This window comes from Lepus europaeus, chromosome 23 (assembly GCF_033115175.1).
Source record: "Lepus europaeus isolate LE1 chromosome 23, mLepTim1.pri, whole genome shotgun sequence".
NCBI classification, from domain to species: Eukaryota; Metazoa; Chordata; class Mammalia; order Lagomorpha; family Leporidae; genus Lepus; species Lepus europaeus.
In genome coordinates this window covers 10,409,245-10,432,523 of record NC_084849.1, presented here as the reverse complement: position 1 = coordinate 10,432,523, position 23,279 = coordinate 10,409,245, and the positions used below count along the sequence as shown (strand labels likewise).

Genomic DNA, 23,279 nt, shown 5'->3' with positions numbered 1-23,279 from the left:
TGAGTGCGCTAAGCTTCCCCGTCGTTTACCGTGAACGGGACACTCGGAGAGTGTTGTGGGCCCATTCCCCATGTCTCTTGTGGGGTGAGGATTCTACTGTGGCTCCCTAACTCTGCTTCCTTGGGTTCTCAGTGTGGCCAACTCAGCATGGTTCACCTGTCCGAGTCACCAAAGCTGTAGCAGTAGCAGCTGCCCCTTGCGGCTTGTAGCGTGTGCCTGGCGCTGCCCTGGGGGGAGAGGTGGGAGGCGGGTTCTGGCTTTACGCCCCTTTTAAAGGTGATAAACCAAGGTTTCAGCAAGGTGACGTGATCGGCCTGAGGTCCGACACAGGGGCTGAGCTGAGTGATGTGGCTGTAGCACAGGGCTGTCCTGGCCGCTGTGCCCTCCTGTCTCGGCATACACATGCCTTTATCCTAATTATTCCCTGAACACAGGAACTTGTGCTGCTGGGTGCTAGGTAGAGGTGGCTAAGACACCTGCTTGTCGGGAAGCAGGTGCGGGGTTCCCTGGGCCACCCGAGGAATCTGGACAGACTTCTCCCGGGGAGGGGAATGAGAGTGAGGAGGAGCTGGCCGGGGTGTGTCTGGGGAGGCCCCGCCCAGAGGGAACAAGTGAAGGAAGACCCCAGGGCTGCAGCACCCAGGCTGGGAGGTGTTGGCAAGTCCTGGGTTCCACTTCAGCTGCCGGGAAGGTGGAGGAGCGCCGTGGTCGGGCTGGAGGGAGGTGTGAATTCCTCTTTTACACTTCTGAGCTGAGTCCCAGCTTGATCCTGTGGACTTCCTGGGAGGTCATTTATGCTTGATGAACCCCATTTTCTCGTGTAGAATGTGGGTAAGAAGTCCTGACTCCTAGAGTGATTGTAGGATTTTGATGAGAGTGGTTATTACGAAGCTGCCTCCAAGACCTCCTACCTTCCTCCTGGGCTGGCGAGGCTTCTGGCTTCTTTATTTGCAGGCTTGTTGGGCTGTGTGTGGGGCCCTGAGTTCTCCCTCACCCCTGGACCATGTACACAAATCCCCCTTGGAGCCCCCGAGGGGTGAGGATGACGCGAGCCAGGAGCCAGTCCTCTGGAGCATGGGACGCGTTGATGGAGGTGTAACCAGCTCAGTGTGCTGCTTTTCTCCACTACCGTAACAAGTTACCCCCAATCCAGTGGCGCATAAACAACGCAAAATCATTCTGAGGGGCCTGGAGCCAGAAGTCCCAAGGTCGGGTGGGCGTGCACAGAGCTGCACCCCTGTCGCCGAGTCAGCCTCTAGGGGCTGCCCGCCTGCCCTGGCCCACAGCCACACCCTCCACTTTGGGCTTCTCTGCCCGTCCTCCGGCTCGCCTGTGGTGACCCTGGGCCCGTGGAGAGTCAGCGCCCCACGCCGGGACCCTGAGTCGCGCCGTACCAGGTGGCTGACTCCAGGAGTGGGGCAGTGGGCATCTCGGGGGCTCCGTGTTCCTCCACCAAGTGAGCGAGCGTGGATGTGGTTTGTCGTGTTCTTGCCTCCGCTCGCTTACTCTGGCCGGTACTTGCGGTGTCTCCTGTTCCGGTCGGCCTCGTCCTCACGGCAGCGCCCAGGGTGCAAAGGCGGCGTTTGCAGCCTGTGTGCCTCAGTGTGCTCGTCTGTGAAGTGGGTGCTTGTTCAAGGCACCCGACCGGGAAGTGCTGGAGCCAGGGCAAGAGCGTGGTCTGACCAGGAAGGGCCCTGCGCCCTGGAGGGCCCGTGGCCATGGGTTTCTCGCTCAGGGGTCCCCACCCGCGCCCTCCTCACGCCCCTCCTGTCGCAGATGAAGGAGGAGCGATTCCGGCAGCTGTTCGCGGCCTTCGGCACGCTGACCGACTGCAGCCTCAAGTTCACCAAAGACGGCAAGTTCCGCAAGTTCGGCTTCATCGGCTTCAAATCTGAGGACGAGGCCCAGACGGCCCTGAACCACTTCAACAAGAGCTTTATCGACACGTCCCGGGTCGCGGTGAGTGCCTTGGGGAGTGGCGCTGTCCCCCGCCCCCTTCTGGCTGTGACGGCCCTGGGCTACTGGCTGCTTCAGGCAGAAGGCCCACTGGGGGCTTGTTGAAACATTCCCCGGGGCCCGAGTCGGCGAGGTCCCAAGAGCTCTCAGGTGCTGCCTGTGCTTTGGTGGGAGGACGACCACGCCCAGAACCGCAGGCTCCCCCTGCACGCTGGGGATTGGGAGGAGAAACGTGCACAGGGAATGCAGAGGGAAACAGTGCCCTCAGTGCTGTGATGGGGCAAGACCAGGACTGTGAGAGCAGGGGAGCCCCTGTCCTGGCCAGGAAGAAGCCAGGAAAGCTTCCTGGAGGAAGAGGTCTCGAGCAGCACTCGCATATGTTTGGTGACTTGGTAAAACATCTCTAGCACTTTGCTGAGAAGGAGTGGCCAGATGGTGGAGAGCCTGTGTCACGTGATCACAGTCAGGCACACACGCCTTGACCTGTGTGAGGGTGGGTGGGCGGGGTCTAGGCATGGGGGCCTAACGATTCTCCTCTGGACAGCAGGAGTTGGGGTGTTTGCTTTGCTCCTGTTGTTGGAGCACAGTTGTTATTACAGAAGCAGACCGTTATCAAAGCCGTCATAGAAGGGGTGTAACCGCGGGGCGACAGCATCAGGCCAGGCCCCCAGTGTCGTCTCACAGTGCCGGGGAGCTGGAGCCAGCGGGACCAGCAGCTCGTCTCAGACCCCTGCGCTCCTCCTTGTGTTCCCAACGCACTGGAGTCGTTCTCCAGGGCCGGCGGAGCGGCCTCCCAGTCATTGGTGGGGCTTGCAGCCTCCACTCAGCTTTGCGCTGCGTAGACCCCGGCAGCACACACGGCCTGCATCTTCTCAGGGAGTAGAGCGTCCCCCAGTACCAGATCTCACTGCGTCGCTACCCGCAGCCGAGTTACAGCACGCAGCATGGGGATCCTGTCAGAGGTGCCCGTGCTGCTGGCTGAAAAGAAAGCTGGGGTGGGAGAGTAAGGAATTTGCTCCGTGCCCTCGGCACGTCGGTGACGATTGCCCGTCTCCACAGCCCAAGCTCCCAGGCAGCGCCTAAATGCCTGGCAGCGGGCAGTGTGACGGCCCATCTTTCCCACGCAGGTGGAGTTCTGCAAGTCCTTTGGGGACCCGACGAAGCCCCGAGCCTGGAGCAAGCACACCCAGAAACCAAGCCAAGCCAAGCCGCCTTCCCAGGAGCCGGCTCCCGTAGAAGCTAAGAGGGTGCGTAGGGACCCCAGCCCGAGCCCCCCAGTCCACACGGTGGTCTCCTGAGAGGTGGGGAGACCTGTCGCGGGCAAGTCCCCAGGAGGTGACTCTCACCGCCCACTGTCTGCTTTCAGGACAAGAAGACAAAGGTCCCGAGTGGGCTGGGGAAGGTGAGTGTCCTGGCGCCCTGGGTGGGGCAGGGCGGGGGTGGGGATTGTCCAGGAGGGTGGCAGCGGGCAGGGGGGCGGGGGCTGGTGCAGGTCGCCATGCGCCGTGTCTCTGGGCCTTCTGTGCCCCTCTTGGCTGACCCTCAGTCAAGGCCACTCGGGATGGAGGGAGGTGAGCTTGGGGGCGCTCACCCTCCCGGGGGTTAGAAGCTGAGCCCTACCTGAGCCTTCTCTCCCTTCTCCTGTGTCGCCGCTGCCCCCAGCTGAAGGAAGATGCCGAGTTCCAGGAGTTCCTGTCAGTTCACCAGCGGCGGGCGCAGGCAGCCACGTGGGCGAACGACGCGCTGGGCGCGGAGCCCCTGAAAGCGCAGCGCAAGGCAGCCGATGACTACTTGAACTTCGACTCGGATTCAGGGCAGGAGAGTGAGGAGGAGGGAGCCCGGGCGGACGTGGAAGGTGAGGGCCGTGTGTGCGTGTGCTTGCGTGTGCACGCTGAGTGTTTGTGTGTGCGCTGTGTGTCCCGGGACCTGACAGACACTGGCCTCTGTGCAGCCCTAGGAAGGGGGTGGCCAGACACTGCACTGCCCGCCCCCCCCACACACACACACAGATGCGCGCCACTTGCTTGGTCACTTAGCCGCACAGCACGTGTTTCTCGAGTGCCTACTGTTTGCCAGCCCCTGTTTACGCGTTAGGGACCTGGCAGTGAGCAGGACAGAGGCATCCGCGACCCGGAGCTATCATTGGAGAGGGGACGAGACGCCGTGGGCAGGAAAGTGCATAGGGGAGAGGCGGGGCAGGGTTATCAGGGAAGGCCTTGCTCTGAGCCTCTGTCCTCAGGCCGACTGGCGGTGTGGCGGAGTGTGGTGGGGCACAGCTGGGTGGGCAAGCAGCCCCAGAGCAGAGCGAGAATTGGGAGTTCGTGTTGGGCTAAAGGCCAGAGGCTGTGAATTTAACGCAGCTTTTAGACCGGGCGGCATGCGCTCCAGAGGACTCCTGGGACCTGGGGTGCCGTAGGGCATCAGAGAGGAAGGAGGCCGCAGGCCGGGGAGCCAGCGTCGCAGCAGCTCGGAGGAAGAGCAAGGGTGGGAGCTTGAGGGCCAGATGTTAGCTCAAGTGGCGGGGCCGGGGCTGGCGGGAGGGGCCAGGCCCCATGCAGAGTCTGGGTTTCTACCTGGGCCTTCGGAAACCACTGGCAGGCTCTAAACAGAAAGTGACAGCGCTGTGTGCCCCGGGATGGCCCTGCAGCCCAGTGCCTGTGCCAGCTCCCGCCCTCCCTGCTCCCCCTCCAGCCCCCCTGCGGGCTTTGTCTCTGTGGCACTTGCCATCAGGTAAGGACATACAAAGTATCCTTTCTCCTTTCTGCCCAGCTGGGAGAATACCAAGTAGCAAGTGTGCAGGCTGAGCAGATCCAGAGAGCCATGTGCAGTGTGCGGACTTGGCGGAATGAGTGGGTTAGAGCTGCTGCCGCCGTGGCCCGACATGGTAGGGCAGAGGGCCCTGCGGGACGGCGGCTATGCCCACGGCTTCCACTGTGGGGACCGTTTTACCGTGTGTGTGTGGACGTCTTAGGACATCATGACCTAGATGGCAAATACGCACAAGAAAAGTCTGTTTTATGGAAAGCTGCAATGGAGATGACCACAAGAAAAGGATGGGCGGGGGCGGACCAGGCTGGTGGCAGGGGCCGCGGAGCTCTCTGTGGTAGCACAGGTGATGGCTGAACCGCAGCAGCTTTGCCGTTGCCACTACACACGGCTTCTCGGGGAGCTTGGGGGGCCCGGGAGCCCGGGGGCCCTGGCCGTTGAGGGTGTGGCCACTGAGGCCACTCACCAGGGGTCCGTGGTGCCCTCTGGCCCCCGACCCTCTGGCTGGCTCACAGCTGGCCCTGACCGCAGCCTTTGCGTTTTTGCAGAGGAGGGAGGTCCAGAACCCAAGGCAGCCGCCCGCAAGGAGCTGTCGGACATGGACTACCTGAAATCCAAGGTGGTGAGGGCCGGTTCTGCCTCTTCTTCCTCTTCGGAGGAGGAGGAGAGTGAGGATGAAGCAGTCAACTGTGATGGAGGGAGTGAGCCTGAGGAAGAGGACCCGCCCACCGCCGCCACCCCCCAGGGAAGAGAGAGCGGGGGCGCCGGCCAGGAGCCAGGGGCCCAGCCTGGGCATCGGCGAGCCCCGGAGGCCAGAACCCAGGTGTGTGTGGGTCAGGACACTGTGTTGGGAGGGGCTGCAGCCTTCGCAGCCGCCGTTGTAGGAGGTCTCATGTGGTAGCTTTAGGGACTGCTGCGTATCCGGCAAGCTGTGTGCCTCCACAGCCCACCCGCCTTCCGGAGTGCCAGCCGCGGGTGAGCTGGGGGGTGGCGTGAGCGGGTGGTGCTTTGTGTTCCTATCAAGGCACCCGGCACGCTAATGCTGAGCCGCGCCGACCATCAGCAATGATGGGTGCGGGCAGTGGAGCGCCTGCTCCGCGCCAGGCCCACGTCTGCCGGTCCTGGCCGTCATCACACTGCTGCGCCAAGGCTTCTCATACCATTTTAAAGGAGGAAACTGGGGCCCTGAGGCCGTGGCTGGGACGTGGGCGGGTCAGGACTCGGACCCAGTGTACAAGCTCTGAGGTCGAGGTTATATTGAGGCTGTTCCCTGGAGAAGAGCACCCCCACCCCCGAGAGTGCTCTGTGTTCAGAGGCAGGGCCGCCGGCACCTTGGACGGAACCCGCTCACCCCTCTGTGTGGCCCCCAGGGCTGCCTGGCCCTTTAGCTCCCTGCGGGTCCCCGGGAGGCTCGTGCCCTCCCTTCTCCTCCCTTTCCCTTGCTGTTGCTGCCCCCGTCCTTTTTTCCCTAAGGAAACCCTGTGCATTTCAGGGAGGGGTAGAGTGGAGGAGTCCCACGCTCATGGGCTCGGATTCCACCCTGGCGCCCGGTGGCTGCTGGACCACGGAGGAGATGGCTCCCCTGCAGAAGCCGCACCTGCGCTTCTCGTGGGCTCCTCATCACACCAGCCCCTGCGGCCAGTGTCAGCCCCGTGCCCCAGCGCTCACGGGCTCTCACTGACTACCGCTCTCAGGAGGTTAGCCCCTGGGAGCACAGCTCCCCCGGGGCTGCGCCCGCTCACTCTGTAGCACGGTGAAGGCCACACGTCGCCTCCCGTCAGACCAGGGCAGGCCTTGCTGGGCTCATTGCCGGAGAGTTAGCAAAACCCGGGGTTTGCTCCGAGCTGTTTGGATCCCAGAGTGACAAGAAATGGTCCTGCGTCCACAACCCCCTGGGGACCATTTGACAGGTTGGTCGGCCACGGCGTCTGCGGAAGGTCCCACACAGTACAGCCCTCCGTCGGTGGCCGGGGGTGTTGCTAGGCCTCAGGGCCCCTTGCTGCCCCCTGCCCTCTTGTGCTGCGCCCGCGGCTCCTGCCCTCACCTGGGCTGCACACGGAGGTTTGGCGACTGCGCCTCCACTACGGCCAGGCACCGGCACCTGCACCGGCACCTGGCGGCTCTCTCCGGCTCCTGGCGGCAGCCAGTCTCCCCCGCCCCGGTGTGCCGGCGTCTGCAGCTGTGCCGGGGACCTCACCGGGGCCATTGTTTGTGTTTCCTGTGGTGCAGGCGGAGAAGCCAGCAAACCTGAAGGAGCCCACCACGCCCCACACTGTGAAGCTTCGGGGAGCCCCATTCAACGTCACAGAGGTGCGTGCTGACCTGGGCGGGGGGGCACTCGGTGTCACAGAGGTGCATGCTGACCTGGGCGGGGGGGGCGCTCGGTGTCACAGAGGTGCGTGCTGACCCGGGGAGGGGGGGCTCAGTGTCACAGAGGGCTGTGCTGACCTGGGGGGGGGCTCAGTGTCACAGAGGGCTGTGCTGACCTGGGGGGGGGGGCTCAGTGTCACAGAGGGCTGTGCTGACCTGGGGGGTGCTCAGTGTCACAGAGGGCTGTGCTGACCTGGGGGGGAGCTCAGTGTCACAGAGGGCTGTGCTGACCTGGGGGGGGGATCAGTGTCACAGAGGGCTGTGCTGACCTGGGGGGGCTCAGTGTCACAGAGGGCTGTGCTGACCTGGGGGGGGCTCAGTGTCACAGAGGGCTGTGCTGATCTGGACGGTGTGTGTCAGTGTCACAGAGGGGTGTGCTGACCCAGGATGGGGGGGGGCTCAGTGTCAGAGAGGGCTGTGCTGACCTGGGGGGGAGCTCAGTGTCACAGAGGGCTGTGCTGACCTGGGGGGGGGCTCAGTGTCACAGAGGGCTGTGCTGACCTGGGGGGGGATCAGTGTCACAGAGGGCTGTGCTGACCCAGGATGGGGGGCGGGGCTCAGTGTTACAGAGGGCTGTGCTGACCTGGAGGGGGATCAGTGTCACAGAGGTGCGTGCTGATCTGGACGGTGTGTGTCAGTGTCACAGAGGGCTGTGCTGACCCAGGATGGGGGGGGGGGGGTGCTCAATGTCACAGAGGGCTGTGCTGACCTGGGGGGGGAGCTCAGTGTCACAGAGGGCTGTGCTGACCTGGGGGGGAACTCAGTGTCACAGAGGGCTGTGCTGACCTGGGGGGGGGATCAGTGTCACAGAGGGCTGTGCTGACCCAGGATGGGGGGCGGGGCTCAGTGTTACAGAGAGGTGTGCTGGCCCAGGACAGAGGCAGGTAGCCCCCAGGGGACAGAAGAGGTGGGATGCCAGGGGCTTTTGCTGCCTGGGGAATTGGGATCATTAAAGGCTTTGGCCGGAAGGAATTAGGGGTCAGAAAGGCTGATAATACAATCTCAAGGAACTGCCAAGGTCAGGAGGTGAGGATGGCCACGCCAGGACGGTGGTGGACTGGTGTAACCGCTGACATGCAGTCCAGGGCAGGCACATTTTCTTTAAATAGGGGGGGGGGGGGTGTCAGCTGCTGCACATTTCAGGCCACGGGGCCCCGCTGTAGCCCGGAGGCACTCACAGTGGTGGATGAGCAGACAGCACGGCCTTGTTCCACTAGAGCTGCGTGGCAAAGCCACGGGGCCCCGGTGGCATGGATGTCCTTGCTGACACTGGGTCCGCAACAGCAGAGCACCACTTTGATGTCCACCTTGTAAAAGTAGCTCAGTCGCAAGAAAAGGTGTATAAAATGGCCTGTGATGAGGGTGGCCGTCCACACTCCCGTCCAGTGAGTCAGGGCTGCTGGGCGGCGTGCCAGGAGGCAGGTGTGTGTTCAGCAGGTCTGAGGATGGAGTTGCCGATTCTTCCAGGCAGGCTGGGATAGCCCTGCCCAACTGTCACTACCCCACCCAGGGGAAACCAGTCGTGCAGTCGGAGTCTGTCTGCTGAGACATTTTTTTCTTTGTTTATGAATACTGACCACTGTATTTTTTTAAAAAGAGTTATTTATTTATTTGCATGAAAGGCAGAGTGAGAAGGAGAGAGGAGACACTACCTTCTATCTACTGGTTCACTTCCCAGATAGTCACAAAGCCTGGGCTGGGCCAGACAGGAGCCAGGAACTCCATCCGGATCTCCCACATGGGTGGCAGGGGCCCAGCTACTTGGGCCATCTAATGCTGCTTTCCCAGGCTCCTTAGCAGGAGCTGGAGCAGCTGCAGAGCAACGTGGACAAGATCTTTGAACATTAGCTGTACTCTGCGGCAGCGTCTTGCTCACGCCGTGTGCTCTTCCCCCATCCCCACGTGCTAGTTTTTGGTCTTTACCAATGTAGCAGTCACAAGTGGCCTCTTGTCTTAAATTGTGCTGTAAGTTGTCATCGAGCTTGGACGTCCTTCCGCATTTGTACGCCACACGTATTTTCTCCTCTGGAAACTACCTGATCGGAGACTGGCAAGCAGGCATCTCAGCGTGCCGGGTCGTCTTGAGTCACAATTCTCTGCAGAAAATCACGTGCTTTAATTAATTAATTAATAAACAAATAAAATGCACCAGGTGGCTACTTTCAAAATTAATACACAAAAAGTCATCACTTCTTTCTTCTTCACAGACAACAGGACACCATAATGGAAAAAGAAAGATTCCTGTTATATATCAACCAAAAAGAAAGCCCGTCTCCAGATTCCCTGCAAATATTATTGGGGAGAGACAGCGCCACAGGTGTCCTAATAAAAGTTTTATAGGTTCTATATAAAGATAATGTTATATTCCATTGAAAGATTTAAAAGAACATTTACATAAATGGAAAGCCATACCTCATTCTTAGAAGGTAAAACTGCCAGTTCTTCCCTAATTGATGATTGAAAGAATAAATTCAGTGCGATCACAATCATGCCTTCGTCGTGACTGGGTGATGTGTCAGAGAACAAGCCTGCACAGTCCGGAACGTTCTTGGAGAGGAGACCCTGAAGTGTAGAGATTGACACAGGGTGGTGTGAGTGAAGGGGCTGACAGTGCAACAGAGCGGGATACAGCAACAGCTCCACGAGCGTGCACAGGGGCTGAGCTTCGAGGGCGAGGAAGCCCTGACGTGCAGGGAGGGGAGCGAGATTAGTCTGACTAGTCAGGGGGTGCCCAGTGAGCTGCGTGGAAGGGACAAGCAAGAAGGTGGGTCCCCGCCCCCGCCTGCCTTCTCACGGCGGGATGAGTCTTGGCTGTATCAAGGAAAACCAGCCGATAGCAGTTCCCGGAGAAAGCATTGATGAAGTCCCTTAAAACCTGGAGGTGGAGCAAGCCTGCCTGCGCGGTGTGCAGGGCCAGAAGCTTTAATAAAATAGGTGAACCGACTACATAATCTACAAGGCAACAGGTGTCATGAACAGCATCTCAAAAGACAACAGACATTTGTGACACAGGCTACAGATAAAAAAATCTAACGTACAGAGAGACTTTTTGTTTTCAAGATTTATTTATTTGAAAGGCAGAGCAGCAGAGAGAGAGCGATTGATCTTCCATCTACTGATTCACCCCCCAAATGGCTACAACAGCCAGGACTGAGCCAAGCTGAAGCCAGGAGCCAGGAGCTCCATGTGGGTCTCTCATGTGGGTGCCAGGGGCCCAAATACTTGGATTTTTTTTTAACTGCCTTCTCAGGCATAGTAGCAGGGAGCTGGATTAGAAGTGGAGCAGGGGGCTGGTGCTATGGCATAGTGGGCTAGGACTCCTCCTGTGGTGCCGAAATCCCAGATGGGTGCTGGTTCATGTCCCGGCTGCTCCTCTTACGATCCAGCTCTCTGCTGTGGCCTAGGAAAGCAGTGGAGGATGGCCCAAGTGCTTGGGCCCCTGCACCCACATGAGAGACCCAGAAGGCGCTCCTTGCTCCTGACTTTGGCTCAGCTCCAGCTGTTGAGGCCATCTGGGGAGTGAACCAACGGATGCAAGACTTCTCTCTGCCTCTGCCTCTCTCTGTAACTCTACCTCTCAAATAAATAAAATCTTTAAAAAAAATTTACAGAATGCATGTCACTATATTTATTGAAAAAAAAAGTGGAGAAGTTAGCAGGACTATCTGGTTTTTAGACATGAGATGCTAGTGTTGGAGGTCATGGCTTGACCCACTGCACCACAATGCCGAAGGGCTTGTGACTCAGTGGGGAAAAGGGGAGAAGAAAAAGAATTTGGAAGGCTGGTGCAGCTGTTTGAACTCCCTCATAGTTATACGTAAATCCTAACTGGGAGATCACGCTTTTCACCTGCCAAATTGGCACAACCTTTATTTATTTTCTTATTATTGAGAGAAAGAAGGAGAGACAGATCTTCCATCCAGATGGCTGATTGACTCCCCAGGTAATCACAAGAAGCCAGCACTGGGCCAGGCCAAAGCCAGGAGCCAGGAGCTTCTTCGGTGTCTCCCACATGGGTGGCAGGGGCCCTGGTCCTTGGGCCGTCCTCTGCTGCTTTTCCAGGCCATGAGCAGGGAGCTGGATTGGAAGTGAAGCAGCCAGGACATGAACTGGCACCCATGTGGGATGCCAACATCACACGCAGCAGCTTTACCTGCAGTGTCACAGTGCCAGCCCTGGCAAAATGTTTAATAGTAAACAATTTCACACATTATTGGTGCACTTTTAGAGGAGAACTTGAAAGTGCCAATCAAAATAAAGAATGTCCATCTTATTAATCTGGACGATGCCTTCTAGAAATTTGTATATCAGCCAAGCACACCAAGAATATTTGTTACAATGGCTGTTTTATTTATACCTTTATGTATTCATGTATTTCATTTTATTTATGAAAACAAAAAGCTGGAAACTGTCTCACGAGCAGTGGCTATGTCAGTGGCTCCCCCGCAGGCAGTGGCTGTGTCAGTGGCTCCCCCATGAGCAGTGGCTGTGTCGATGGCTCCCCCATGAGCAGTGGCTCCCCCGCGGGCAGTGGCTGTGGCAGTGGCTCCCCCGTGGGCAGTGGCTGTGTCGATGGCTCCCCCATGAGCAGTGGCTCCCCCGCGGGCAGTGGCTGTGGCAGTGGCTCCCCCGCGGGCAGTGGCTGTGGCAGTGGCTCCCAACAGGGCCCACTGATCCCCAAGGGGGTGTCTGCAGTGTTCACTGATGGTTTTGATTGTCACAGCTGTCAGGAGGAGTTGCCACTAAACAGAGGCCAGAAATGTAGCCAAGTACCCTACCTAGCACAGGATAGTCCCCATGACAGCAATGATCGGGCCCCAATCTTTTTAAACAATACAGCTCCGCTTTGCCTGAAAACTGTGGCCTGTTGCAGCAGTAGAATGTGGTAATGTCAGTGAGAGGAAGCTACCAGCTGGGGTCCCAGCATCTCATGCTAGAGCACTGGTTCTGGCTGCTTCACTCTGGTTCTGCTCCCTGCTGTGGCCTGGAAAAGGAGTGGAAGATGGCCTAAGTGCTTGGGCCCTTGTACCCATGTGGATGACCTAGATGGAGTTCTGGGCCCCAAACTTTTACCTGGTCCAGCCCTTGCAGCGTGGGCATTTGTGGAGTGAACCAGTATATGAAGGTTCTCTGTCTCTCTCTCCCTCTCCCTCTCCCTCTCTCTCTCTCTCTCTCTCCCTCCCTCTCCCTCTCTCTCTCTCTCTCTCTGTCTCTCTTTCTCTGTTTAGATAGATAGACAGATAGATCCCTGTGTCTTTATTTCATCCCCACCCTGTCTTTCTGCCTTTTAAAGAAACTAAAAATATATAAATTTAAAAAAGTGTTTTAAAGATAGGAAGAAAAGATCAGAAACTTAACATGCTGGTCATATTTTATTCGTATTATTCATTTCCTGTCCAGTTTTTCCCCAAATTTATTTTATGATGGATGAATAAAGTGTTTACTTTTAAAGAAAAAAAGAGGGGTCAGCGTTATGGCATAGCAAGCAAAGCCGCCACCTGTGATGCTGGCATCCCATGTTGGCATTGGTTCAAGACCCAGCTGCTCCATTTCTGGTCCAGTTCCCTGCTTATGTGCCTGGGAAAGTAGCGGAAGATGGCCCAAGTGCTTGGGCCCCTGCACCCAAATGGGAGACCCAGAAGAAGAAACTCCAGGCTCTTGATTTTGGCCTGGCACAGCTCTGCCATTGCAGCCATTTAGGGAGTGAACCAACGAGGGGAAGACCTCTCTCTGTGTCTCTCTTTGTCTCTGTTCCTCTCTCTCCAACTTTTCCTTTTAAATTAATTAATTTAAAAGGAAAAAGAAACACGGGGCAAGAGCAGCACTTTGTGACTGCTTCTGGTTCAGACATTTGTTCCCTGTCTCTTTATTGGGTCGCGCTTAGAGTTTTGGATTAAAGAGAAAACTTTGCTTCTCGTTACAGAAAAACGTTTTGGAATTCCTGGCACCCCTGAAACCTGTGGCCATTCGCATCGTGAGAAACGCTCACGGGAACAAAACAGGTGAGCTCCGGGCTATTTCAGGCTGGGCTGGAGGGACGGACCCTGAAGATGGAAGCTCTCAGAGCAGCCTTTGAAAGAGTTATTTGTGCTTTTGGTCTTTTGCTTTCTTTGAAAGGCAGGGAGAGAGAGAGATCTCACCCATATGCAGCTTTACTCTCCACATGCCCCCACCAGCTGGGTCTGGACCAGGCCAAACTCAGAGGCTGGGAACCCGACGTGGGGCTCTCCCATGGGAGGCAGGGACCCAATTGCTTGCACCATCACCTGCTGCCTTGCAAGGTGCATGTTAGCCAGCAGCTGGGGTCAGGAGCTGAGCCAGGACTTGCACCAGGCACTCTGCCGGCGATGGGGTATCCCGGCGGCTTCTGTACTGCCCAAAGGCAACCTTTTATTTTCCTATCTGAGGTCCTCAGTTCTGTGGATGTGGTTCAGCCAGCCAGGTCGAGGGTCTGTTGTTCTTCACTCGCCTGTTCAGTGAGTCTTCACACTGTGTTTTGCTTCGCCTGCCTCCTTGCCCCAGCCTCTGCTCATAGCAGACAGGTTGAGACAGGTGCCAGCAGGCGCTGGGCTTTGCTGTGTCAAGCCTGCCAGCAGCTCTGGGATGTGTGGGGCTCTGGGTTGCCGAGTGTGCCCGTGCTGCCTGGTGCCACCTTCCTCCCAGGTTCCACTCTGGACCGCCAGCTTCTCCCATGGCTCGGGCGCTCTGGGTTCTGGCAGAGTGTGGTCCATAGGGGAGTGGGAGCTGGAAGAGATGGGCCCCTAACCTGGCCTGCCTGGTGGCCCAGCTGGGCAGCTGCAGGAGAGGCAGCAGACGGACCGTGTTTCAGAGAACTGCACCAAGCCGGGTGGCCACAGGGAGAGCGGAGACTGCTGGGTGTTCAGGGTGTCCTGGCCAGGAAGACGCTGGGCCCGGCAGAGTGGTTGAGATCTGTGCAGGCAGGTGTCCTGGGAGGAGAGTGCGCGTGCTGCAGGCATGGCCTGGTCACCCTCGTGTCCCTGCATCTCATCCACTTCTCTCCTCATAGTGCTAAAGCCACACCTGCCTCCCTGACCCCCTCAGCCGGCCAGCCCTCTCTACCTGCAAACCACTAGCCCCTGCCTGGGTTCAAGTCCCAGCAAAGGCTGCACAGGAGTGCTGTGACCTTGAACGAGGGACCTAGCCTGTTTCTCTGACAGCTGTGTAGATCTGTCCTGGAGTCGGTGTTTAGAACAGTGCTGAGCACCGCCTAGGCCACGGCAGCTGTCGTTAGTGTTAGTCGTGGCGAAGTGGACATTTGGCTCAGCAGGTCGGTGGCTGCTTGTGACACATGCATCCCATATGGGAGTGCCTAGGTTCAAATCCCGGCTCCATTTCTCATCCAGCTTCCCGTTACTGTGCACCAGGGGAGCCAGCAGGTGAAGACGACTCCAGGACTTGAGTCCCTGCCACCCACATGGTGGATCCAGATTGACCCGAGCCCCTGGCTTTGGCCTGGCCCAGCCCCAGCTGTCATAGGCATTTGGGGAATGAACCAGTGGGTGGGAGACCTTTGTCTTTCAAGTGGAGAAATAAATATTTCCGCTTAAAAATGTATGTACGTGTCCGTATTGGCGGTGGCAGTGCTGTGCCTGTTCGTCACCTGTCAGTGACCCGAGGAGCAGCAGGTTGGGGTTGTCAGCGCTGAGAGGCCACACTGGAGAGCTAGCCTGTGAGCGAGACACTTCTTAGGAGCAGCAGAAGGTCCCCTGTGGAAGAGCCGGGAGGGCCTGGCCAGGCCGCCCCGCCTGGGGGGTCCCGGGGGCTCCGCAGTGGGATTTTTCGAGGTTCCAGGCTGGGGAAGGATGGGTCCTGGAGCTGTGCCTGGGAGGAGGCATTGAGACCTTGGTCCCGAGCACCTGGGAGGATCACAGTGGGCTGCCCTGGGGGTGCTGGGCAGGAGGAGGGGGCTGACGGAGGTCTGTGAGGCCCCTGGATGCGGGGTGGGGGGAGGAGGGATCAGAACGGGAGCAGCCCTGTGATGGGGGCGGAAAGCCCCAGGGCCTCTGAACGGGGTGACAGCCTCTGCGGTGATGGTGACCGCTGCTCTGCCGCCTCCCGAGGTTGGGGTCAAGGCTGTGGAGGCCCCTCCGCAGGAGGAGACTCCTCACAGGCCCACCTCCCGCACCTCGGTGCCGAGCAGGTGCAGCCGGAGTCAGGGGGCAGGCAGCAAGGCCTCCGCTGCTTCTGACCCCGTGTCCAGCATCTTCCTCAACCAAACAAGCCCTGCAAAGGGAAGTCGAGCGTGAGTTGTAGGGAGGCCGTTGGTGCAGGAGTGTGGTGGAGAGAGGCTTTGCCCCACTGTCCACACCTGCATAGGGCAGGGCGTCCTTGGGCTCCCACAGGTGTCCGCCCACGGACCTGCACATTTCACCTGTGTCCTGCTCCTCTCTCAGGGTACGTCTTCGTGGATTTCAGCAGCGAAGAAGAGGTGAAGAAAGCCCTGAAATGCAACAGGGAGTACATGGGTAAGGACGCCAGGAGGTTGCAGGCCTGCTGGCTTTGTTGCTTTCCTCCCAGGTTCTTGTCGCGTGTCTCCTGTTTGCCAGGCGTTGCTGCAGGCAGGGGACTCAGCAATGAGCACACAGGCGTGGTCCCTGCCTGCTGGAGGTGACCTAGAGACAGGCAGTGAGCAGGCAGTCGGTGTGGCAGGGAAGGGCACAGCGTGGGCAGGGGTGGAAGAGGCCTGGCTGTGAGCAGGATCCTGTCTGCTTGGGCCTCACGGAGGGGGAGCATTGGCATAAAAGCCTGGAGGCAGGCGCCGGCCCCGTGGGGCAGGGCGCTCAGTGGATGCACAGCGAAGGCCGTCTCCTGTCTCGGAGAGCTCGGGAATGATAGCCAAGGGTGCGACCTTTGACCCATCCTGGCACAGACAAGGGATTCCAATCTGGCCACCGGCCCCTGTGAAGACGTGGGTGTTAGGTGAGAACCCCAGGAGCCTTGGTAGCAGGCCAGGCGGTCGGGTTTATTGAGCACCTGATGCACGTGGAGGATGCCTCCGCCCGGTCAGATGTGCGGGGGGCAGTGTACGCACTGGTTTGTATGCAAGGCTGCATGGCCACAGAAGACCTTTGCCAGGGTAGAGCAGCCAGCAGCACCAAGGAACTTAAGGCTAAGTCTCTGTGGTTTGGGGAGGCCACCCCCCGGGGTTAGAGCTGCACTGGCAAGATGAGTTGCTTTGTGGGCAACAGAACGTGTGCCAGGCACCATCACCAGCCACTGTGGCTGTGGCTTCTGGGGGCAGCCGGGGAGAGTCTGCTGTTGCTGTCCCAGAGTTGCTGGTGAGTTCCGGGTCCCCCTGGGGCGCTGACTCCTGTGCCTATGCAGGCGGCCGCTACATCGAGGTGTTCAGAGAAAAGCCCGTCCCCGCGACGAAGGGGGCGCCGAAGAGCAGCGCCCGGCCCTGGCAGGGCCGCACGCTCGGGGAGAACGAGGAGGAGGAGGACCTGGCCGACTCCGGCAGGCTCTTTGTGCGGAACCTGCCCTACACCAGCACCGAAGAGGACCTAGAGAAGCTCTTCTCCAAATACGGTAGGGGCGCGGCCTGGAGGGCGTGGCAGCAGGCAAGCAGGTGCCTAACGTGCACTCCCCAAGCGCACAGCCGCTGCGGCTGGTGCAGGATCACAGAGGTGGATCCCGGGCCTTGTGGGGCAAGGAGGCTCTGAACAGGGCCACCGTCAGGCATCTCACCACCTCCAAGGCTGTGTCTGCCACGGTCCCCCTCGCTGGGTCACTCCACGTGGACCAGCACCCTGACTTACGTGGCCAGTCTCAACAGGCGAGGGTGCATCCAGTAGGCAGTGTGGGAGGACAGAGACCCAGGGTGGAAACTGATGGACGCGGCCCACACTGTAGCTTGAGTGTGGCGACATTGCTGTAAACCCTTCTGTGGCACTCACCAAAGTAGGCACTGTTCAGTGCCCTCCTTATATGCACATGTTTAACCCTCGCAGCCGCCCTGTGAGCGAGCTACTCCAGTGGTGCCACCCTATGGGGAGATGACTGAGGCTTGCGGAGGCCACACAAGGGGTGGGGCTAGGGAGTGGCACCTTTGACCTCTGAGGTGGCCTCATGCTGGCACCTGCCACGTTCTTTCCTTGGGCCAAGTGCCCAGGGCTGACCCCCCTATCTGATGGTGCCCAGCACGCTCTCACCCAGAGCACAGGCCCGCCCGGCCCAGGGGACCGACTGTGCTCCTGTCCTCAGGGCCCCTGTCGGAGCTGCACTACCCCATCGACAGCCTGACCAAGAAGCCCAAGGGCTTTGCCTTCGTCACCTTCATGATGCCCGAGCACGCGGTGAAGGCCTACGCAGGAGTGGACGGGCAGGTGTTCCAGGTGAGGCTGCCGGGGGTGGCCGGGTGGTCCCAGGGCGCAGGGACGAGGAGAAAGGTGGGGGGGGGGGGGAGGGAGAAGGAGATCACATTTCGGGCCCAAGAGCACACATGGTGGCCTCCAGGCTGTCACCGTGCATGAGCTCCTGGAGGGCGAGAAGCATGGTGAGGGCAGAGGGATGGCCTGGTCCCTTCACTCGCTGTGGCAGCTGGGACCGTGCCTGGCACACAGTAGGCACACACACACAGAAAAGCACTCATCAGATGCATGGATAAACGTCGCTCGTCTCCAGAAGTGGTAGCTTGCAGAGGAGTGGAAGACAGGCCTTTGACGTGGTACTGAAACAGCCAGAAGAGAGTGGATGGGACTTTCCCAGTGCCAGCAGGCAGCGTGCTTAGTGCACCTGCCCGATCCCAGGCGCCGCGTCTCATGTGTCCCTTTTCATTCACCCGAGTACGGGTTACTGAGCCCACGTGGGCTCACACCTGGTGCAGGGCGAGCAGGGCGCAGGCGTGTGGGCAGTGGGGCTGCTGCCGTGTTCCCCGTCAAGGAAGTTTCCAGAGCTTCCTTTGTGCGGCTGTGTCGGGCCCATCACAGTGACGGGGGTGAGAGTGGCCGTGTGAGCCTTCTGCCTGCCCCCCACCCCCACCCCGGCCCCTTCTCCGTCTGCTGACTCATGACGAATATGACATCCTCGTCCCTTCCTCTCCCGCCCCTCCAGGGCAGGATGCTCCACGTGTTGCCGTCCACCATTAAGAAGGAAGCCAGCGAGGAGGCTGATGCCCCGGGGTCGTCGTCTTACAAGAAGAAGAAGGAGTCCAAGGACAAGGCCAACAGCTCCAGGTCCTTGTTCACCATTCATGGTCTCTGATCCCCACCCCTGCCTTTCCCGGTCTGCCCATGTTCTTCGTGCTGAGCCTCCGTGTCGTCATCTGTACAGTGGGGAGGGCAGTACCAGCACTTACTACTGTAGTCCTGTAAGGATTCGGTGAGGGCACGTCCTCTAAGTGCTTAGCCCTGGCACAAGGCGATGCCGCCGGACCCTTAGCCCGTGACGGGGAAGTGAGAAAGGAGGCCCACGAGTGCATTTCTCCTCCTTCGGCCACGGTGCGACCTCCCTGTTCTGTCTCTGCCTGTCAGCTCTCACAACTGGAACACGCTATTCATGGGGCCAAACGCCGTGGCCGACGCCATTGCACAGAAGTACAACGCCACCAAGAGCCAAGTGTTCGACCACGTGAGTGTGTGCTATGTGCTTCCCGTGCGGGTAAAGTAAGATGCTTGCTCTGGAGGAAGCCTCAAGTGCAAGGCCTTCCATGTGTCAAGTGCGGGTGTACTCTGTGTGAAGTGGGAAGTGTGCGTACGGTAAAAGCACTTTGCCTTCTGCATCCTGTGTGTCTGCTCACCTTCTTTGAAGTGCACGGAGCTCCGGTCACGTGGCCTTGGCGTTCCTCTGAGCCCACCTGGGGCTGTGAGGTTCAGCCAGTCAATGAGGGCCATCTGGTGGCACCCGTGAGAGCCCACCACTGCCCTGTGGCCCTTCTCCCCTGACACACAGTCAGCGCTGGCAGAAACAGAATGCAAGCTGCACAGACCCTTGTTCACGCCCCAGATGGCAGCACTGACCAGGGACCCCACGTGGGCAGAAGCCCAGAGCTCCATTTGGGTCTCACTCGGGCCGCTTCCACTGTTTTCCCAGGCAGATCAGCAGGAAGCTGGGTTGGAAGTCGAGCAGCAGGGACTCATCAGGCGCCCACGTGGGATGCCGGCATCACGGGCAGTGGCTTAGCCCACTACACCACAGCGCTGGCCCTTAAATGGTCACGTTTTTCAAAAACAAAAAAAAACTTAATTGTAAAAATACATCTATTTAATATAGGAGGGGGAGGGGGAGGGGGCGGCAGAGCTCGAGAGGGGTCCTGGGGGCCTGGATTTGCCGTGGAGCCTGTGGAAGCCAGTGCCACTGGGGCAATGAGTGGCCACACGAGGGTGTGGATGGAACCCATTTCCTCCCAAACCTCCCTCTCAGGCTGCAAGGAGATCGGGGGCCCTGCTCACCTGCTCTTTCCCACAGGAGACCAAGGGCAGCGTGGCCGTGCGCGTGGCCCTCGGGGAGACCCAGCTGGTGCAGGAAGTGCGGCGCTTCCTCCTGGACAACGGCGTCAGCCTGGACTCCTTCAGCCAGGTGGGCCTCTGTGCGCGGTGGCCGCTGGGAGACGGGGGCTGGGTCCAGGATGGAGCTCCGCCTCCCGAGAGTCTCGGGCTGCCCCAGGGGGGTGAAGTCCTCAACACCCCCTGCCTCCCACACCTGCGGCAGCGAGCCATCTGTGTTCCAGAGTAAGCTTGCCGGGAGGTGCATGACACGGCCAAAGCCTGGCTGGGCTCCGCGGGAGGTCCTGCAGGGGGCTGAGGTTAGAAACCACTGGGACCCGCGTGGCTCAGAAGTGGGGACTGGGATTTGACCCGTGGGGCCCAGCTCCGGAGCCCTGGGCCTTGGCTCCTCCCCAGAGCTGCCAGAAAGGGCAGGAGCCTTGTTGCTGCGGTCCCAGAAGGGGCGGCTCGCCTGGGAGCCACCGCAGCTCGGGACTGTGGCCTCCAGCCCGAGGTGCCATGGGTGTTCATCCCCAACCCCCAGGCTGCAGGCGAGCGGAGCAAGACGGTGATCCTGGCCAAGAACCTCCCGGCGGGCACCCTGGCGGCCGAGCTGCAAGAGACCTTCGGCCGTTTCGGCAGCCTGGGCCGCGTGTTGCTGCCCGAAGGCGGCGTCACAGCCATCGTGGAGTTCCTGGAGCCCCTGGAAGCCCGCAAGGCCTTCAGACATCTGGCCTATTCCAAGGTAGGGCGGCCCCAGGCAGCCTCCGTGGGGAGGAGCCTCCTGCGGGAGGGGCAGGGAGCGGGTGGGAGGGGTGGGCCCTGCCTGTGTGTGCATCTGGACATGTGGCGAGAGCATGCGTGTTCTGTTCGTGGCCGTCCCACACTCCCCTGGGGAGCTGCACTTGGTCCGTGATTCCGCTCTCTCCCACTGCCCGTTACGTACGATGAGTGGAGCGGATGGGGCCCTAGGGTGCCCTGTGCTCAGTAGAGACCCAGCCCCTCCCAGGGCCCAGGGCTGTCCTCTGGCATCAGGCAGCTGGCGCTCCGTCCCTGAGTGAGACGCCCATCTCTCTGGCTCGGCATCCCCACCTGTGTGTGGGCCCGGGTACCATGATGACAACTCACATCGCCCCGTCTCCACAGTTCCACCACGTCCCCCTGTACCTGGAGTGGGCCCCGGTTGGCGTCTTCTCGGGTGCAGCTCCACAGAAGAAAGGGCTGCGAGACACACCCGCGGAACCTGCAGCAAAGGACGCGGTAGAGCCGGAAGCCGGTAAGAGCGCAGACTGCGTTCAGGATGCCTGGGGCAGCAGGCGAGGGAGGGGGAGGCCCACGGGGAGCGCGTCCTGCATGGCCATTGGCCTCTGGTTCGAAGCTGTTGGTGCCTTTTCGACACCGTGGGCCTCCGACTTGGGTGGTACAGTCACCTAACCTGTCCTTAGGAACAATAGCGCGTCGAACTTAAGGCGGCCACTTTGTAGTTCCTGCGTTGATCTAGTTTCTGCTGCCGTAACAAAGCACCGGAGGCTGGGGACTTTATAAAGCAAAGGGGTCTGTTGAGCTCACACTTCAAGGAGGGGGATGCCGGTGCCACTCGGCTGTGGCGAGGCCTCCTGGCTGCGTCGGTTGGCAGGACAGGAAGCCAGAGACGTGGGGAGGCCGGGTCTTGCTCTTACGTCACAGCCCTCTCAGGAGAGCTAACCAGGGTCCCACAAGAACTGTGTCAGCTCCTCCCCCCAGGCCCCACCTTAGTGATGCCATTGCCTCTCCCAGGTCCTCATGGGTACCACGTGTCCAGCACGTGAACCCTGGGGTCATTCAAACCACATCCAAACCAGAGCAGTGTGTACAGGGGCAGAGGCTGCAGTCTCTCAGGAACAGGAACCGAGCCAAAGAAAGCGGCCCTCTCATTTTCGTAAGAGGGCGGCAGGGGGAGATGTTTTCTCATGTCCTCTGATGGCCAGTGACTGCGAGGGCTGCACAGGAAAAGGCAGCCGCAGCAGCTGGGGACCAGACCGTGCAGCCCCACCTCCTGTAATGCTTCACCTTTGGGGTGAGGGGTGCCACTGCATCTTGGGCAGGACGGTTCAGAAAATTGGCGTCCCTAGACTCCCCACTTTGGTGCAGCAGTGCCCCCAGTCATGGTGGGAACCTGGGAGACATTCCCCGCTGTCCCCTAGGTACAGCGTGCCCACCTCGCCACACACACACTCACACTGGCAACCACCTGACCTGGGGGCTTGACCGCTTCTAAGAATCAGGACCATTAGAAGTGTCAGAAAGGACGCTGGAGGTCGTTTTACACACGTGTGAAGATTTAACCTGTCAGCAGTAATCCACCCCCTCCACACACGTCTGATCGGGTCACTAACTGTTAGTCTATTGAAGTAAGAACCTAAAGAGAGATAAGGCTTCTCTCTACCAACTACACTGTTTTGTGTTTTTGTTGTTTTTTTTTTTTTTTTAAGATTTATTTGTATTTATTTGAAAGAGTTACACAGAGAGAGGAGATTCAGAGAGAAAGAGGTCTTCCATCCGATGGTTCACTCCCCAATTGGCCACAATGGCTGGAGCTGCGCAGATCAGGAGCCAGGAGCCAGGAGCTTCTTCTGGGTCTCCCATGCAGGTGCAGGGGCCCAAGGACTTGGGCCATCCTCTACTGCTTTACTATGCCATAGCAAAGAGCTGGATCGGAAGTGGAGCAGCTGAGACTAGAACCAGTGCCCATATGGGATGCCAGCGCTTCAAGCCAGGGTGTTAACCCGCTGTGCCACAGCCCAGCCCCATGTTTTTGTTGTTTTAAAATGTATCTGTTTGAAAGTCACATTTGCAGAGAGAGAGGGAGAGACAGAGAGAGGTCTTCCATCCACTGGTTCACTCCCCAGGTGGCCAAAATGGCCGGGCGGGGCTGAGCCGGGCCAGAGCCAGGAGCAGGAGCTTCATCCACTGCTTTCTCAGGTCCTTAGCAAGGAGCTAAATTGGAAGTGGAGCAGACAGGACTCGAACCAGTGTCCGTATGGGATGCCAGCATCATAGGCTGCGGCTTTACCTGCTGTGCCACAGCCCCTGTCCTGTTCTTGTATAAAAAGAGAACATTTTCCGGCGCTGCGGCTCACTAGGCTAATCCTCCACCTGCGGCACCAGCCACACCGGGTTCTAGTCCCGGTCGGGGCACCGGATTCTGTCCCGGTTGCCCCTCTTCCAGGCCAGCTCTCTGCTGTGGCCCGGGAGTGCAGTGGAGGATGGCCCAAGTGCTTGGGCCCTGCACCCCATGGGAGACCAGGAGAAGCACCTGGCTCCTGCCTTTGGATCAGCGCGGTGCGCCGGCCGCAGTGCGCCGGCCGTGGCGGCCATTGGAGGGTGAACCAACGGCAAAGGAAGACCTTTCTCTCTGTCTCTCTCTCTCTCACTGTCCACTCTGCCTGACAAAAAAAAAAATAAAGAGAACATTTTATAGCCAGAGGTGTGGGGGAGGTGTAGCTAGAAGCAGAATGGTCAGATGTAAGACTCAGCCCTCATTACTATTGCACAGACTTCACATAAACCCCTGGGCCTTGTCCGCATCTCCTTCCCTGGGGGTCAGGACCGGCCCGGCCGGCACAAGGCCCTGGGCCCTCTGTCCCGGAAGCCCTCTGCTACGCTGAAGGGAATGTCTTCCATTCCGTTGCTCTTGCACGATTCTGAGGCTTCTCTGGCCATTGGGTTGATTAGGGGTCTGCTCCAGAGCCCTCCCCCGCCCCT

General features: G+C 59.3%; 1 protein-coding gene across 1 annotated transcript in view; it reads left to right on the top strand.

Annotated features, from left to right (window-relative positions):
• Window positions 1-23,279, top strand: part of RBM19 (RNA binding motif protein 19) — a 108,127-nt gene that overhangs the window by 913 nt on the left and 83,935 nt on the right. Inside the window, exons 2-16 of the mRNA XM_062182173.1 lie at window positions 1,777-1,959; window positions 3,084-3,203; window positions 3,323-3,358; window positions 3,619-3,811; window positions 5,271-5,545; window positions 6,952-7,032; window positions 13,016-13,094; window positions 15,507-15,578; window positions 16,438-16,641; window positions 17,317-17,447; window positions 18,166-18,287; window positions 18,585-18,681; window positions 19,519-19,629; window positions 20,080-20,280; window positions 20,682-20,811. Of these exons, the coding sequence (XP_062038157.1) occupies window positions 1,777-1,959; window positions 3,084-3,203; window positions 3,323-3,358; window positions 3,619-3,811; window positions 5,271-5,545; window positions 6,952-7,032; window positions 13,016-13,094; window positions 15,507-15,578; window positions 16,438-16,641; window positions 17,317-17,447; window positions 18,166-18,287; window positions 18,585-18,681; window positions 19,519-19,629; window positions 20,080-20,280; window positions 20,682-20,811 (2,035 nt within the window). The remainder of the gene's footprint in view (window positions 1-1,776; window positions 1,960-3,083; window positions 3,204-3,322; window positions 3,359-3,618; window positions 3,812-5,270; window positions 5,546-6,951; window positions 7,033-13,015; window positions 13,095-15,506; window positions 15,579-16,437; window positions 16,642-17,316; window positions 17,448-18,165; window positions 18,288-18,584; window positions 18,682-19,518; window positions 19,630-20,079; window positions 20,281-20,681; window positions 20,812-23,279) is intronic.